Source organism: Leuresthes tenuis, unplaced genomic scaffold, assembly GCF_036924035.1.
Source record: "Leuresthes tenuis unplaced genomic scaffold, fLeuTen1.0.hap1 SCAF_15, whole genome shotgun sequence".
In the NCBI taxonomy this organism is placed as follows: Eukaryota; Metazoa; Chordata; class Actinopteri; order Atheriniformes; family Atherinopsidae; genus Leuresthes; species Leuresthes tenuis.
The window spans coordinates 17,165,993-17,183,540 of NW_027325369.1; the positions used below are offsets into that span (position 1 = coordinate 17,165,993).

At 41.3% G+C, this 17,548-nt stretch overlaps 1 protein-coding gene across 2 annotated transcripts in view; it reads right to left on the minus strand.

The window, feature by feature from the left end:
• Positions 1-17,548, minus strand: part of fndc3ba (fibronectin type III domain containing 3Ba) — an 84,947-nt gene that overhangs the window by 54,917 nt on the left and 12,482 nt on the right. For both annotated transcript variants that reach the window (XM_072364743.1, XM_072364742.1), the window contains exons 2-3: positions 8,309-8,454; positions 4,839-4,914 (exon numbers count right to left, since the gene is read on the minus strand). In XM_072364743.1, the coding sequence (XP_072220844.1) occupies positions 4,839-4,914; positions 8,309-8,425 (193 nt within the window). In that variant the 5' untranslated portion in view covers positions 8,426-8,454. The remainder of the gene's footprint in view (positions 1-4,838; positions 4,915-8,308; positions 8,455-17,548) is intronic.

Sequence of the window (17,548 nt, forward strand, 5' to 3'; positions counted from 1 at the left end):
GTTTATTAGGAGCCAGTGTTGGGAGAGCAGATGTCAGGTGAAAACCTTGCGGCTGGAATTGACTGAGAATTATTCAATCCAATCTGTTGCTAAAAACATGATTTTTTTAAAAAAACAAAAAACTTTTTTTGTTTGTTGTTGCCTTCTTTAGTTCATGGAAAGCTGCCCTATTAGACAAACCTTGTTTTTCTTAGCACAGATAAACCAGTCTGAACAAAAGTCTGCAGTCTGAAAGTCTGAGAAGCTACATAGCCACAGAACATTACTTTTGGAGCACAAACGATTAAATGAAACAAGTTAAAAGACTAAATTGCTGTACATGTTTTCAGCTAACAGTGGAATATAGACATCAGCCAACCTTCTGTCAATTACACAACAATTTTCATTTCATCACGCCTGTCACACTGCCCCATATGGGTGGGATGTGGATTTTAAAGAAGGTTTGAAAAAGTTTCTAACAACAACCACTTCTGGTTACATGCAGCAATGGGTCAGTCCAAAACAGTACTCTAAATTATGCTCTTCTGAGAAAAATATATTTGTGTCTTCTCCCCCCCCGCTTGTTTAGAGCCATCTGGCTTGGAGTAAACACAGGCCGCGAGTCTTTCCACCATATTTCTCTCAACCATCCATTTCCATTTACATCAAAGGGCTCAGAGTGTAGAAGTGCACACTCTGGCAGAAGGCTGGTCAAAGAAAACCTCAGCAAGCTTCTGTAGCGGTGCAGTGAACCCAGCAAGAGCGATATCGGCATCATCCATCTAAGTGAGACAAACAGTGAAGCAGGGAGAAACTGAGGCAAACTGGGTGGAGGGAGGGCAGAGAAGAGAAGAAGACAGAAGCTGAGGGAAACAAAAAGGGATGAAAAATACAGTATATGTCCATATTCTCCTAATCGTCTCTTTAGTTGTCCACGTTTCCCTTGCATGCCCAGCTTAGGAAACCTTCATCTATAGTAGCAAAATGAGTTTTGTGTTATGAACATATTATTCGATAATCTAGATTATGAGGATGCCTCATAAGGAGTGTCCTAATCATTTAGCAGAAAATGCAAAGAGTCTATGGCTGAAACACAGTGGTCAGAACACAGCATTGACGTGAGAGCAAGTTCTGTGAAAACAAAAAGTTACCTTCACTTAAACCATATATGTCCTACTTAAACTACTTTTTAAAAGGAGATGTGGTGGTGTGGTTGCAATGTAGCTTACAGTTACTTATACAAGATAAGTGTGGTCAGTGGAACATCTTTTATGACTGCAGAGTGTGAGGAAGCGGAATAAAAAGATCAGGATGCATCCCAACAAGGACAGACAGCAACATTAAGGGGAGATGCAGGGAGAGAAAAGTGAGCAACGTGCACACTTCTGCTGGCAAAACACAAACCAGACCCTGATTCTCACCCTTTTCAGTGATAACATATACGCACAGCTGGTGCAGACAACACACAGCAGAGGTCACACTGGAAGTGTTCAGCACAACCGTGGTTTGTCAAAAAAATAAATATGGATAAATATATATACATATAATATAAAAAATACAGCAAAACACATTGCATTTATTTCAAACTTTAGTTTAATAATCAATCTTTCTGTGACCAAGCAAACATAGATCAAAAGTAAAACAAAAAATAAGAAGAAATTAACGTAATAACAATAAGAGTGCAAATATTAGTCTATACCATTGCTTTTAACGTCAGTAAAATGAGCTACAGTCAGTTTTAGGTGAAACATAGCATGAGTGAATTCATAAATAACTGAAACACTGATTACAAATAAGAGGACCTCTAGCATGGCGGGCAGTCAGCTATGTTACTAACTGCACCTCAAAGTATTAGTCAGTTTCATAAAAACTGCCACCCAAAGCCTCATGATGTCACATCCTCCCTGGCAGGACACACCTTCCAGCTCTTCACCCCCTGGCCTCATCATCCCCCATAAAAGTTCAACAAAGACCAAACAACACAGTAAACCAACAAGACCTTGTAAAACACACACAGACACACACATGCACACAAATGCATAGTAACACATTCACATTCCAGAGCAGGGTGCTCTAACACACCCTCTAGAGTCTTGTCCTTTGATGTGAGTGTGGGAAAGCTCAGGGGAATGGTCTTAGTGGGGGAGGGAGAGAGAAAGGCAAGGGGGTGAGCTGAAAGGAGGAGGGGGGCAGTGAGATACTGGGAATTTGTGGAAGCATGGGGGGTTGGGGGTGGTTGGTTGAAACTGACCCCTGGAGCACTGACAGGTCAGTATGTTTAAACAGGGGATGGAGACATGCACACGCTCGCATACACTCAGAGAAAATGCTAATTAGCAGATTGATACAGGAAATGATAAGATAAACTGATTTGCTGCTAAAGAAAAAAAGGACACAAAGAAACACCCAAGAAGAGGCAAACAGCAAAAGACAAAGGACGAAAGGAGCCAACAGGAAAGAGAAAAGTTAAAGGCATATAGCTGACATCATGTTAAATTACTAAAATAAGTATATTTCAGGGAAACTGCTGGTTATTCAATTGTGCAGCTTGGTTCTGAAACGTTTCTTGAGCTGCAAGGAGAAGATTTAGTTCAGATGAATGAGTTGAGTTCAACTAGTAGCAGTTGGCATTTGTGCAGTTTTTCGTCGATATCAATCCCTCAAACACAATATCTTATTTTCTGCTCCAGGTTCAAGTCGGAATGATAGGAACAGAAGGAACAAGCAGAAGGAGACGAGAGGAGTTCGGAGGGATAAAGAGTGAAGTAAAGTTAGAGGTTTCGTATGAAAGAATCTCTTCTGGCTCCTGTGTTGACGTCTCCAGACTGGGTCTGCCTTGGCAAAGCACCCGTGCGTGTATGCATGTTTGCACGCACGCACATACCGCAGTGCAGCAGCTAAACAGAGGTTACTTTATATAAAAGCTGGTCTCCGGCTGTACCCTGAGGTCTCTGTAATCTCACTCTGTAAAGTCACACACACTTGCACCCCGAGCATAAACACACACACACGGACACACAAGTACACAAGCATATGCAAACACAGAGCTCTGAGGTCTCAGTAATCACAACGAGTCAGTCTAAAGAGCGACTCAGTTCGTCTTCAAAGCACACGGCCACGCTCCACCTCTCATTAAACCCTGTGACCTCCACCAGAGATAGATACAGGGAAAGAGCAGGAGTTTGTGCGTGTCTGTGTGTGTGGCTCTCCACATTAATAACATCTGCATTCAAATATGACCTCTAGCCACCAACCTTCCAACCAATTAACTGTCTGCGACTGTCGTAACAGGGACTAAAAAAAGGGCACACACAGACACACACACTGTGCCTGCAAAAATGATTTTTTTTGCTTGCAACTCCACATGCAACCACACGCAAAAAGAAAAAACAGACAATAATCAGACTACAGACCTTAACTGCGTCAATATTGTGCGTTTTTGCAAATGAGCGCCTGGTATAACTCTCATTTATTCAATGTATGTTTTAAACCATTCAGGGTTAATTCTGTCTTCCAGCCGTCTTTCCGTAAGTCGTTGATGCATATCTATGATCTTATCTGTCAGTTGTATCTGTGCATCGTACATCCATCCTTGTATGCTGTTTCCATTTGGAATTATCTCTGCCTGAAGGTCTGCCTGCGGCAACTTTGATTTCAGGGTCAAATTGAATTACATAGCGGGTGGAGGAAAGAAGGTGGACTGTTATTTGTTACAACACACAGTGCTGTGGTAGAAAGGGTTTTACAAGCGGGGTGGCAAGTGGTAAACTGCTTTCTCTCAACTCAGAGGGGCAAAGAAAGGCTGAAAGAAGAAGACCAACAGAGGCAAAGAGATTGTGAAGACAACAAAGACACCCTTTCAAAGTTTTCAGAGTAACAGCTTACACTCTCTGACATCATCAAAGTGAGACAATTCCAGAAGAGCTGGGGGAAATCCCATGTTGCTGCCACCTCCTTCCGTCTTTAAGAGCTTCTAAGTGCCTCACATTTCCAGTCTTTTCAAGTGCCGATATCAGATGCAGCCAGAGTGCAGCAGCGACTGCCCACTCTGACCAAAAGCAGACTTTGCTTTCAACAAACTGCTTTTAATTAGGAGATTACACCAAATTAGATGCCAAACCACGACCTTCTTTTTCCTCATCCTTACGTTTGCATTACTGACCACTGTCCTAAAAGACTACAATTAAGGAGTATTCTAGAGTTTTTACTTGCTTCATAGCAATATAAACGCTTTTAGACTTGAGACTTGATTGAGACTTTGCAGTGATCACTTCTTACCATATTATTCCCATGCAATAATGCAGCTAAGTGGATAGAGTTAAACAAATATGTTGGAAAGCTGCAATGTCTTAGGGTTGAAAACCAGCTATAAACATTGAGTTTGCTATCTTTTCAGAAAAATTAACCTAGAGGACACATGGTGCAGTTATTCCAAGGATCATCGGGTAGGTTTCAAGCTTGCTTATCTTTTTCTATTTCTCCAATACCAAATTAATTATTTTGTGTAATCTTTTGTGTAAATCTTGGAACCTTTTTACCTGTACCATCAGATGATAAATATATATATATATATTGCTGTGTTGACTGTGTGGTTTCTTAGGCACCTTTTGTACACCTAAAATATAGCAATCTTTCACTGAAACCAATGAAGCTGTATGGATTCTCAAAAAAGTTGTTTATATAGATGCAAAACTCTGGTATGCTCCTTTAAGACTAAGCAGCAAAAAGCTGCAATTATAGTTTGCTTTTTCAGTCAACATGAGCATGTGAAGCAAGCAAATAGTTCAAATGATGCCAAATAGAGTGACACATGCGAGTGGTCATATGTTAATATGATCAAATAATAAAGGAAGACTGACCCTGGATGCATTGCAGTGAGCCGTCCTCCGCCCGGATGGTAAACGTCTCCCCTGGGTTCACCTGCACCAGTATCACCTGTCCAACACACACAAAAACATATTATCAGACGGAGGGGATCAGGGTAATTAACAAAAGATTTTTAAAAAATGTTATAAACACATATCCATCTTTAACAACCACATAACAGGACAGCAGCCAATCATCTTGTAGAGAAGACATAACATCCATCGGATCTCTGAGTAGGGCGTGTACAGAGAGTTCACATATATAAATGGGGTGTTGAACAAGCTAATGGTGATACACTGCTGCTGTCTCACACACCTTTTCTCTTTCAACTGGGATGGAAAGAAGAGAATCAATACACACAAACACGGAGACAGGTGAGCACAAACAAATGAAGCAAAAGAAAGGTTTCGCTTTCAGAGTGTATATGCTGAACGAGCCCGAGGAGCGCATGCATGCACCCTACCGTCATATTCTGCGCGTACAGATTGTTGAGAGTGTACACGTGGCTGTACACATGAAACAGGTGACCCTCCATTGCACACGCACACATATTCAGCCACACATACAAGCACACACAGCCTCGTCTATGTTCCACAGGTGTGCTGTTGTGGAAGCCTCATATCCTGCGTTCCTCCTGTTGTCTCTGCATCTTCTCCCATCTCAGTGCTAACCTGCTCCTCTCCCTCAGACACACACAGACACACTCACACACTTCCTGCTCTGTCTGCTGCAGCGGCTGCTGTTGCTATGGGAACCCCAGCATAGTATAGGGCGACCCATGCACTGACAAAGCCCCTGCACCGAACCATGTGGGTCAGGAATGCTTGAACCTGCACATGCTTCGATCATGCTATGCGTAAAATAGTGACAGCAAGCTCAGAAGCTGTAATGACCCAGTCAATACTGTACAGTCCACATTTGGTTAGCCGACAGAAAAACTTCAACACTCAAACAGGATGATTATCAGAAGATTTCTTCAGTTTAAAAGTTGCTTTTTTTTTTTTATTTCTAACCATTTACGAGTGAGGATTACATTTTGACAGGTATCATTTATAGCACCTGAAAATCGTAAATCCAGGTTTGGTGTTAGATGTAAAAACTCTTCATCTAAAGTCACATACATTTTTTAATGTATATTTTTTTTAATGCATATAAGTAAAAAAACAAAAAAAAAAAACAACAACAGATAAATGTACTAATTCACCATACTTCTTTAAATTGTGTTATTTCCTGTCCACAAAAGACTTAAAATGTTTTCGGTCTGAACATTTTTCAACGGTTTGAGGCCAAATTACATTTTGGAATTGAACGTACAGGTGATTCTAAGTCATCCGGAACCGGGTTGCTTTCTGTCCCTGTCCGAGTTAAAACTTCACTTGGAGAAGCTGCTGTCAGTTTTTATTCAGCATTTATGTGGAGCAAAACCCCAGAGAGCTGCAGATCTTTTTAATCAGATCTTAGGGCCTTGATATTTGTTTCTGTATTTGATTGACTGAACCTAAATAAAGGACTTTGATGAATGACATTCAACACATTGTACATTTTGTTTCTTATCTTTTAAAACTTATCATAACTGCATGCATTGTTGTTAAAACATTTTGTTTTAAAGTATTTAATGTTTCCTGTAACGGGCTTTACAATCATCCTGTTGCTGAATTGTTCGATATAAATGCATTTGCATTGCCTCACCTTATACTGTGGCCACCAGTTTTCATTTTTCATTCTGGCATGACTAACAACTCTAAATACTATTATATACATGCGTCTCAGCCATGATTGTTAAGGAGAAAACAAAGTCAGAGGCACAAAACACAAATGACCCAGAGTGAAATGGCTTTCGATTGTGTCTTTAGTTTTCTCAGCATAGCTTCAACATGAAAATAGAGCACAAATTCTAAGTTGGATGACTGACTGTCTCTTTTGTTAAAATGGATGTTGAGAAGTACAGTTAACATCCAGCTAAAAGCTTTTTGTACAAAATATCACTTGACTCGACCCCTGACTTTTTAAATCAAAGAACCAGATAAAAACACCAAGATGTTTTCCACTTCTTTAATGATGATTCAATAGGTAGTGTTTTGTGCTGATCCAAGTCAAAGTGCACTAACTGTGGGTTATGCAACATTTTCCACAACAAAAATTAAACGTTCTTTTACTTCCTTAATACGGGGTACCAAAAAACTTGATCTCTTGACCACAGCTTTGTCCTCTTTCCACAGAGAAGAAAAGAATGACACTTTGTGATTGCAATATGCTGATCTCCATAGAGAGAAAAAGTGCATAAAAACCAAATAGTCGTAAAAAAAGGAGGCTTATACATGACAACCCAATGTATGACAGCAGTTTGACTCTTTGTGATACACTCCCTATCAAGCAACTCACATTCACAAAACAGTGCTAGAAAAAAAAGTACATATGTATCTCTCTTTTCTTCATAGCACCAAAGCAACAGACACATATAAACAGGTGTAGGCATGTAAACACAGATAAAGAGAAAAGCCGATAGACAAGCAAGCAAACAAACACATGAGCATGTGCTCAGACTCAACACAGACGCGAGTCTGCCCACACAGACGCTGAAAGGGTAAGAGATCCAAACACAAACATGAACACACACGGAGTATGAAACAAACAAATATGCACAAATATGGACGCACACATGCTGACTCAAATTCATATAATCATCGGTCTACATCCCTGATTCCACACTGGGAACCGAGTTTAAACAGCAGGGTGCTAAAATAAAAAGAACTCCATAACTGCTGTGTACTACTGCCAAAGCCCCCATAACTGTTTAGTGTCGCAGCCAAAACACTCCCACCATGCTTTCACTTGGCTGTGAGCGAGCAGACCAGGGATGCTAAAAAACATCGCCATCCCTAATCCGCAAAAAGTTCACGGTATAAAGATGCACCTGTGACAAAAGGACTAAACCCAAGGCAACTGACTGTGTTTGACCATGTTCATCACTTGCTTTTGCCTGTGCAAAACTCAGGTGGGGTTTTGTACTTTGAAGGTGATCCAGCTGGCTCTGCCGTGTCTGATAAATCCCATCACAGAGGCAGCTCATTTCTTCTCCAAAGTATTTCACGCTAAAGCTTGGTATCCATCTGTGGAGCCAGTAAGCCGATTAAGCTGCTTAAAACACCTCTCTATGACTGAATGATGAATGTGAACATAACTATATCTATGTAGCTGCTGATTTTTGCCCCTGCCAGAGGTTAATTTTTTCCCCATACGAGCTTGGCAGCATCACTTGTGGCAACAACCTGTGAAGCTTGTGATAAAAAGACAACAAAGACAAGTTCTTGCGAAATAGCTTTGCATGTATTCTAGGTTGAGTCAGAATGTTTTGTATGGCAACAGAGGAATGCTGATTCCCCCTTTGAGGACAGCTGGATGCAAATGACTCATGTGGGGTGTGTGTTGTCATATGGGCACCTGTGTGAGAGAGGTGCTTTACCTGCTGCGCAGCATCACCGTTAACCATGTGAGGCATGAAAGGGGCCTCCCCGTTCAGGAGGGGGGGCGGAGCCAAGTCCAGTGGAATCTGGTCTGTCATCATCATTGTGACGTACATTCATGGAGAAATTGACTGAACTGTCCTACCTGGGAAAGTACAGAGAGAAAGAAAAAGGACATGCGTTACATCTCAGTATGCGTTTTATTCTCTGCAACTTTTATGTCAAAGAGGCACTTTCCGTGCTTATACAAGCATACAATCAACGTGTTGATAAATTGGATCAGAATTCCAATTTATTTAATAAAAAAGAACAATGACACTGCAATCAACTACTCATAGAAAAGTTTATTCAAATAGGGGTGTACAAGCATATCGGACACAAGCAGAGATAAAAACGAGAAATTATCCAAAAAAACTAGGGAAGGAAAAGGGAAAAGTTGTGCAAAAAGCAAAACAAAATAAAGGACAGACAATGATTCGAGTATTGCCTGTGTTGTTGTGTTTCATCGTACACTGGTTTTGAGCAAGTAAATTAGCCTTAGTAAAATCCTACAAGTCACATCATGTTGATATAAAAGAAAAGACTAAAGACGAAAGAGGAAAACAGAGATGAGAGTGAGACTAAGTCAAAGCTTTTCAGCATCAACAATAGTCTTAGGGATTATGGTGAATATCCTGTTTGGATAGCCATGGAAAAAAGAAACATGGGATGAAAAGGGTCTTCGTTTGCAGGTGAATAGGGATAATGGCACCAGCTGTTAGCTTTGGAAATACTACACAGAAGATGAGTATTCTACGTAAACATACAAACACATAAAAAGAACAGGAAGCCTTTTAAGGTCTTCTGGGGTGAATCGTGCTGGACCTCAATGCAAAGTAAGTGAAACCTAAATCTGGCGATGGTTTGTCAGCTTGCATAATAATAGGAGTAAAACCAAAAAAAAAGCATGACTATGAAGAAAACAAAAACAGTCCACCACCAGTGCCATTCATCTTAAGTGGAAAATAACAAGGCATCACCTAACAAGGCTACAGGGCAAGGATACAAAGAAACCAAAGCGACATATGTCAGCTGTACACATGGTCCTCATCAGAGTTTTCACCAGGCTGCTCACCCAAACCTGAACAGTCAAAGTGTGTGTGCTTACACATACACACGACAAAACCACATAGATAAACATATAACTAAACCGCTGAAGCCCCATACGCTGTCTCCTGAGGGAAATGTATACACGGATAAGCTTAGAGCGGCTGCCAAAAGAGTTTTACAAGAGCACACCAGGTCCACACACAAACATATTCAAACACAGATTCGTTGACTGAGGAAGATTACTGCATGACGCAGGTTTTTGAGTTGAATGTCAGCGAGAAAAGCCACTGCTAAGGACCTTCTCACTAATGGCTGTAAGCTGCCATTAGCAAACGCATGCACTTACAGTACAATATATATATATATATATATATATATATATATATATATATATATATATATATATTAGGGCTTTCTTTTTATCTTGAAGAGTAAAAGAAAGCCATTTGACAACCATCTCTGACACACAGTAAGCTCATGAGCATGTGCACACACACACAAAGCATTTCTCCAGAAACAGCTGTGTGTCATTGTGTGTCTTTTCTTTCAGCTGGACCTCTTCGAGCACTGACAAGGTCGCTGGAAGGGTTAGTGGATCATACAGCTGGCGCTCATACTGTTGCAACATAGACACACACATAGACTCACACAACTCTTTTCAACATCCCTCAACCCTTTTCAATCAGTCTTCTTTTAATTCTCGACTTTGTTCTTCTTCTATTTAATTCTCCATCTTTCTCCCTCTGAGCCCCGTTCCCAGTTCAGCCTGGCCATCCTGCCCTGAGCACACAAGCACACACACGCGCGCACACACACACACACACACACACACACACGTGCATGTCCAAGAGGCATCACAGACAGATGGCAACACCACTGTCAGCTCCGCCAGGAAAAAGAGAAGAAAGCGGAGTGGAAGACAGTGGGAATAAGTAACCCAAGATGAAACAGATTAAGCAAAGAAGGGGACTGTCAGAAAGGATCTCATCAAAAGTACAGTTTTCATTAAAGTCATTATATTCACATAACCTTTACTCAAAATCACACACTTCAAACACAAAAAACAAATGAGACTCAAATAATGTATGTTTTTCTGTCTATTTCTCAAACAGGTTCAAGTTTTTCAAAATTGCCGTCGACATTTAGTGGCTCGTGGCAATGCAGAAAGTGTTTTTGCAACTCGGTCACAATTTAAAATTTCGATTAGAATATTTAATACAAACAGCTGTCCAGAATCAGTGCCCTCTTACTCTGGATGGTCCACTGATTTCATTGTCAGCAGTTTCACTGGGACTAAAGACACACTGTGTTCCATTTCTGCTTGGCTACATCCCCTGAAAAAAGCCCCAAATAGAATAAGATAAAACACTTTTCCTGAAATGGGGTGAACCCAACTTTTTCTGAAATGCGTTGAGGATTTTTCCACCTACTTTTGGGATTTCTTGACGGGTTTGGTACCACTTAGACATGACATGTCTGTTCAATACGAAGATATAGAGCTACAAGAGAGTTTAGTTTAGCATAAAAACAACAAGGAGAACATATAGAGTTATTTTTTATTCATTTTCCAACACTGCCTTATGCAAATTAGTGAGAATTTACTGTGAAAAAATGCTAGATTTAGCACAACCACAAGATTTAGTGATGCATACTCTGCTGCACATGCCCCTAACAGTGATGAGCGGGTTAAGCACTGTAGTCGGAGCCCCACTGCTTGACAAATTGCTTAATGACAACACTGACAGGCTGATAATCACTCAAGCTCTGGTTATTTTTTTCTTAGAAGAATCCTTACAAATAAGTACAACATGGCATGATGTCGTTATTGCTTATGTAATGCATATTTCTCTTGCTTTGGAAGGCTATTGACACCACACAACAGTTGCAAGTCCAAAATCAGGGGCAAATCTGCGCACTCACCAGGCCAGCTTACATTACATAAACAAGCTGGTAAAGCATAACGCCATATTTGTGCACACAAACACCACAGAGACGAGAATACAGTACTAAAAGTGCTGTGTTATGTTTACTGATGTCTTTCACATAACTTATTGGCACCGATATCTCCGAAATCTGAGCAAAACCTTTAGCTGCAATTTGGAGGAACTGGTGTGTGAAATTGCACAGTTTAGAGCCAACATTAAAAAGGGACTATCTACACTATCTATCCGCTGTTATAAGAGATACTTTGTTTATTTTGAGACAATTTGCCTCTTGTGCTCAGTCAGTAAGTAAAGTAGTCATTAAGTAATCCACAGATGCACTTTAATTTTCATCTGTTGTGTTTCCTCCAGGATGTAATGTACATAACTGGAAATTTAATGTATCACTGAATGAATAACGGCCTTTGCTTTCCATTAGAGTCATTACCAGATGGCCGCTGCTGTTGACAGCTACAGACACCATCATGCTTACAACCATACAGTTATACTTGCACACTCACACACCCACACACATATACGGCGGTTTCCGTTCCACAGTGGAATGTGGGAGGAATAACGTGTTGATTCCCAGCTGGGATGAAATGCTAAATTGCAAAACTCCATGTTGGATTCAGGAAACAATCAACCGCTTGTATGAGTGTATGAATGTCTGTGTGTATGTGTGCGTTCCCTGTAGGTGTGTGTGTGTGGAAGAGCATGTGTGAGCATTTCTATATGTGTCTCTGTCACTAAACAGAAAGCCTTGTATAAGCATGGAAAGTGCCTCTTTTACATAAAAGTTGCAGAGAATAAAACGCATACTGAGATGTAACGCAAACACATACACACACACACACACATACAGAAGACCCAGATATTCAGTGGCAGCTCTGACCTCATAACACTATAGTCATTACTCATACAGTCATCCCTTATTCACACACACACACACCCAATGACTCCAGTTTGCCCATCCTGATGAAGCATAATGGACATTCACATCCACCTAACAGACTGTCTGACTTACTTCCAGTCAACTGCTTCACACCTCTGTCTCCCTACAACCATTTACACAGCCAAAGAAATGCAGACATACGCACATTTGTGCAACCTCCCAACAGCCAACATATCTAGCGCCTGGCACCCTTTGCTCTTATTAAGTGGGATCTAAGAAACTACAAGAGAATTTTGCAAAAATAAACTGATTCAGAGACTCCGTCCATTTTCTGTACATATTTTATTCTGCACGGGGTGACATGGGGTTGGAGCCTGTCCTAGTTGACATTGTGCAAAAGGCTGGGTACTCTCTGGATAGGTTGCTAGTCCATTAAAGGGCCATTTGTACCAGTTTGAACCAGGCACGTTGTTGCTGTGAGGCAGCAGCTGTAACCATCAATCCGGCATGCCATTCTCACAGAATGTAGACGATCGTCACACTGAACGTCTAAATATCTGCACAGCTCATATACACAAAACCTGTGAAAGACAGTGTGGAACTGAGCATCTGAACTTCCACTTTTCTTTAAGCCACAAAGACTTTGTTTATGATGTAAAGAAAATTAAACCATGAGACACCGTCGTTAGAGAAGCCACAGGCAGTAACATTAGCAAAATGCCCGTATTATTCCTTCACCTTTTTTTTAAGTCATTAGTTGATGTCTTATTTACTGATATGACATTGAGCCACGTTATGTAGTTTCAACCTTTAAATGATCTGAAGTTAAACTCTAATAATACTTCCATTTCTAAAGTCTAAATGTTAATTTTGTGCAAATAGAGGGAAAACATGTTTTCACCAGTTACGGGTGGTTTTGAGTCTTTTGAGCATATGAGTCAATTGCAATGACTCAAACAAAAAGTCCCACCCTGCAGTTTGCCTTAATAATCAATGAGCCAGTTGATCACATTGCTTTAGACCTTTTGCACATTTAGATAAGATTTAAAAATACCAGATGGCTATCTGTCACAATTTAGCGTGAATCTTTTTTGTAACTTTATCATCTATGTGACTGACTGAATAAATCTAAAGTTAGAGCTTTAGTCTTTTTGAGTGGAGGATGATGCATTGTTCACACAAGACTGAAATGATAAGTCATTTCTATAAGTGGGTGTGTCCCAAAAAGAGATAAGCATTGATTTCAGATGCAGTACCAGCCCCAAAACCTCTATTATCAATGTAGGGGGAGTGGAGTCGATGGCAATCTATAAAGATCTGTACAGGTGGACAGAAAGCAGGTTGAACCTTTCAGATTTAATGTGCACAAGGAGAAGGCAACAATGATTTTTCTTCCAGAGGTGAAATTATTCTGAGTGACAGAATTCTTTATGCAGATAATGTGCATTTGATTGTGAAACCACCTAAACAGCTTAGTTTGTTTGTTAGTTTGTTCAGTATTTGTAGAAGATTATTACACTGTTTTAACATACATAAATTAGCATATCGATTAGCATAACTGTCTTGTTACCAAGTTACTAGCTTTCACTGGACTGAAAATAAGTAGGGAAGACTCTAGACCACTTGTCAGCAACACAAATACTGACAAGATGACAAGTAAAGTGCCTCCATCTTGTTGGTTGCTGCATTTTAAGGCCCTTTTACACCACTCAGCAACATCTGGAGTGCTGAAGAAGGTCCTCTGTTTTTTTTCAGCCAAGTCAGCATGTTAAATCGATGTCAGGTCCGTCAGTGAGGAAAATCCTTCTGACTGGCTGTCCACGATTTTACCTACTAAGCGCCGTTTCATTGGATTTTTAATCTCTGCCTCTTCCCATCTTCTTCCATAAGCGTTGCAAATACAGTATTATTCCTACAACAATGTTCTCACTAGTCACACCCATTGAGTTAAGCACAAGCTCCTATGGGCAATAATTCTTCTTTTCTTAAAATGATACAGTCACTGATCTCAGTGCTGACCCAGAGATCAAGTTGGGGCAATGTATAAAAAAAAGGATGAATACATTTTCAGTGGATATTAAATGCTTCATTCATATGTTTCCTGCTAGAAACAGAGTGTGCATTATGCTGTGCCCTGGATTAAAACAACACAGGCACTTGTAATGTACACGTAAATGTGACTTAGATGAGGAGAGATAACGGAGAGAAATAGACGCAGGTAGAGGTATCCTCTTTGTTGAAGTGGGTGTGTTGAGCAGTGAGGAATGCTCTCAGGTGTCTGTACTCAGAACTGACTGAATGATTTCTCACTGCAGAGCACGCACAAACTCGCACATGCATAGACAAACACAACAAAACACAAAGCATGGCTGAGATTGATCCAAGCCCTTTCACACTTCTTATCAGCTGACGATGTCAGTCCATGCTGGCATTTAATACATTATTGATTAGCTGAAATGTCTGAGTATGTGCGCCTGGGTGAATGGGGGGGTAGGCTTCTAAATATGGTGGGAAACTGCCACCACTCCCATTCAACCCCAGCTCCTTTTACAAAAGGAATTCAGTCTAGGAAAGACCTGCGCTCGCTCGCTCGCTCTCTCTCAATCATCCTCTTTCTAATATACAGGCACACACACACACACACTTATACATAGACACACACTGACTCAGTTGGTACCTATTTTACCAGAAAGGGACAGAGGTGGAGTTTAAAAGGGGAGGGAGGAGGGAAGACAAAAAAGTGTGGAGAGGAAGGCCAAAAAAAAAAAAAAAAAAGGAATGCTGTGCTTGTGCTTACACTGACACACACACACACACTACCCTGACACACACACTTGGAAAAGACAGAGAGGGGATTTATAAAAGATGGAACCTCTTTTGGTTCCCACATTGGCTGGCAGCTTTTGGCACATACGCAGACACTGTGCGCAAGTGTGAGAGAGCAAAGAGTGGGTGGGCACTGAGCCCCTCAACGTGAAGGACAGCAGCAAAGTGTCTGAAACAAAATTATATGCGATCTTCCGCTTGCCTGCCTGCATTTGGCCTGCATATGTGTGCATACATTGCCTTTATGTGTGCACGCCTCAATGTGAGTTAGTATGGCTGTAGTCCTCTTGCCCTGTAATTGCCATAATGATATGTCATCCACGAAGACGAAGTCAAAGTGGGGTGGGGTGGAATGCGACAGACACATACGAGCGCACACGTGTTCCACTCGTAAACCATGTATGAACAAGCTCCTCTCCAAACTTCCTAAACTGAAGACTCTGATGAACCTTCTTGTCTCTAACAGATGAGGTGCAGCACGTCAAGAGACCACATCTGATGGTTTTAAAGTCTCCACCAGCCAGCTGCTGCTCAGAGCTTTCATTTCACTTTTAACAAGTCTCTTTCTAAACTTTTAATCAGGCTGTTTTACTTCTATGCCACCACGTGTGGTGGGTTGCAGACAAGGTCAGTGTCTTTGACTGAAAAAATAAGCTACACTACATTCCAATGAACTAACAATTAAAACATCGCCTTGCTCGAGAACAACCATGCCGAAAAAGCAGAATGATTTGTTGCATCACCAGACAAACCTTCAAAGAGAATATCTGTGCAGGAGGAACGATTTTTCCGAGCTAAGAATTTTCCTTTGAATTTATAATAGTTGCACTTCATTGCCACAGGGCTTTTTTTCTCCAGCCTGGCTATTATTAAGCCTTTTGCAACTTATTTCTTTGTGAAATACAGGAATACTGCTCAGTTTTAATGGAGAAATCCAGAACATCCCACTCCATTCTGTTACTTCAAGATTAGACGTCAGAAAACACCAATGTGTGCTACCCCCCCACCCCCGATCACTCCCTAAATTAAACAGTTCTTCCTCTTTCATTTTCTCTCCCTCTCCCTTTGTCTCCATTTTGCCTTATTTCCTCTAAATGCCAGGCATTCTGTAGATCGTTGAGTGCAGCTGGAGCGCAGACAAGTCTGGACTCAGCCTGGTAAACGACAGCCTCAGCACTTCTCTCCCCCTCTCCATCATTCACCCTCCACACACATATGCACTTGCAAAAACACACGCAAATTGAGTACCCTGGACAAAGCTTTTCTCCACCGTCTTCCACCCATCCATCCATCCATCCATCTGCCAATCCATACAATCCTCTCATCAGGACAGGTTTTTTGGGAACGTGGGCAAAAAAAAACAGATGACCCAGCAACTTCAAGTCAGCCTTTTCTCTACCTCTATTTTCTTTGCTCTTAAAATGAGCCTTTTGAGATTTCATTCTTTTGTTGTCCAAAATTCAGAACACTTTAAATGAATCATATACATTAAAAGTCAACTATTTTTAAGATGCAAACTAATTAGCTCAACCAAAGAACATCAGGATCTGACTCCGCCACTTCCTGGAAAGGCCCCGCCTTCATAGCATTCCACTGCCCTGTCAAAACACAGCTCCACTCTTCGAGTGGCTGATGGGAAGCCATCAGCTTCCCTTATAGGCTGCTGCTGAGGCACTGGGCGGGAGGAACTAAAAGCTGATTCCAGAGAAGCAGAAGCCCATTCCCAGGGGGAGACTGAAGTTACATAACTGTGCACACATATACACACACACGCACAGAGTCAAGGCAACACCCTCAATGCACAAAATGGGATCAGAGCGAAAGAAAGGTGACAAGATAGTGGCGGAAGAGTAGAGAAAGAAAGGCAGATTGAGGGACTGAGAGGAGAGAGCCTGAGAATGAGGGAGAAAGAGAGAGAGGGAGGGGTAGGTGAGGCATCAACTTTCCTTGGGAACAAAATGTAGAGGAAACGGCTATTTTACACTCAGGTCAGGAACTGTGGGAGAGTTCTTCCAACGAGTGAGCATGTGTGTGTGTGTGTGTGTGTGAGAGAGAGACAGAGAAAGGTTAATTGGTGGTCGGTGGAAGATCACCTGTATCAAACCTCAAGCGGAAGAGCAGTGGACCGGACAGGAGGACTGTGCCAAGAATACAGTGCACCCACACACACGGGGACATGCATGATTGACAAAGCTTTGCAGTGTTGTGAAAAACAAAGCAATTTGGTGTTATCAAATCAATATTATCAGTTGCCTGTCTATGCAGGAGGGAACTGGAAAGAATCCGTTAATGGAGAGAAGGGCAGTGAAGTCTGATGAAGAGAGGAAGTGAAGATGGAAGAGGAGGAGAAGAGGGAAGAGGAAGGGAGAGTAGGAGACCATACCTGAGGACAGAGGGGAGGAAAAGAGGAGGGAGAAGGGGGGGGTCTATGGGGCCGCAGGTTGAGTGTGTGTGGAGAGAGAAATGTGTAGAATCCTAATTGTGTTATTGCTGCAGAGCAAACATTA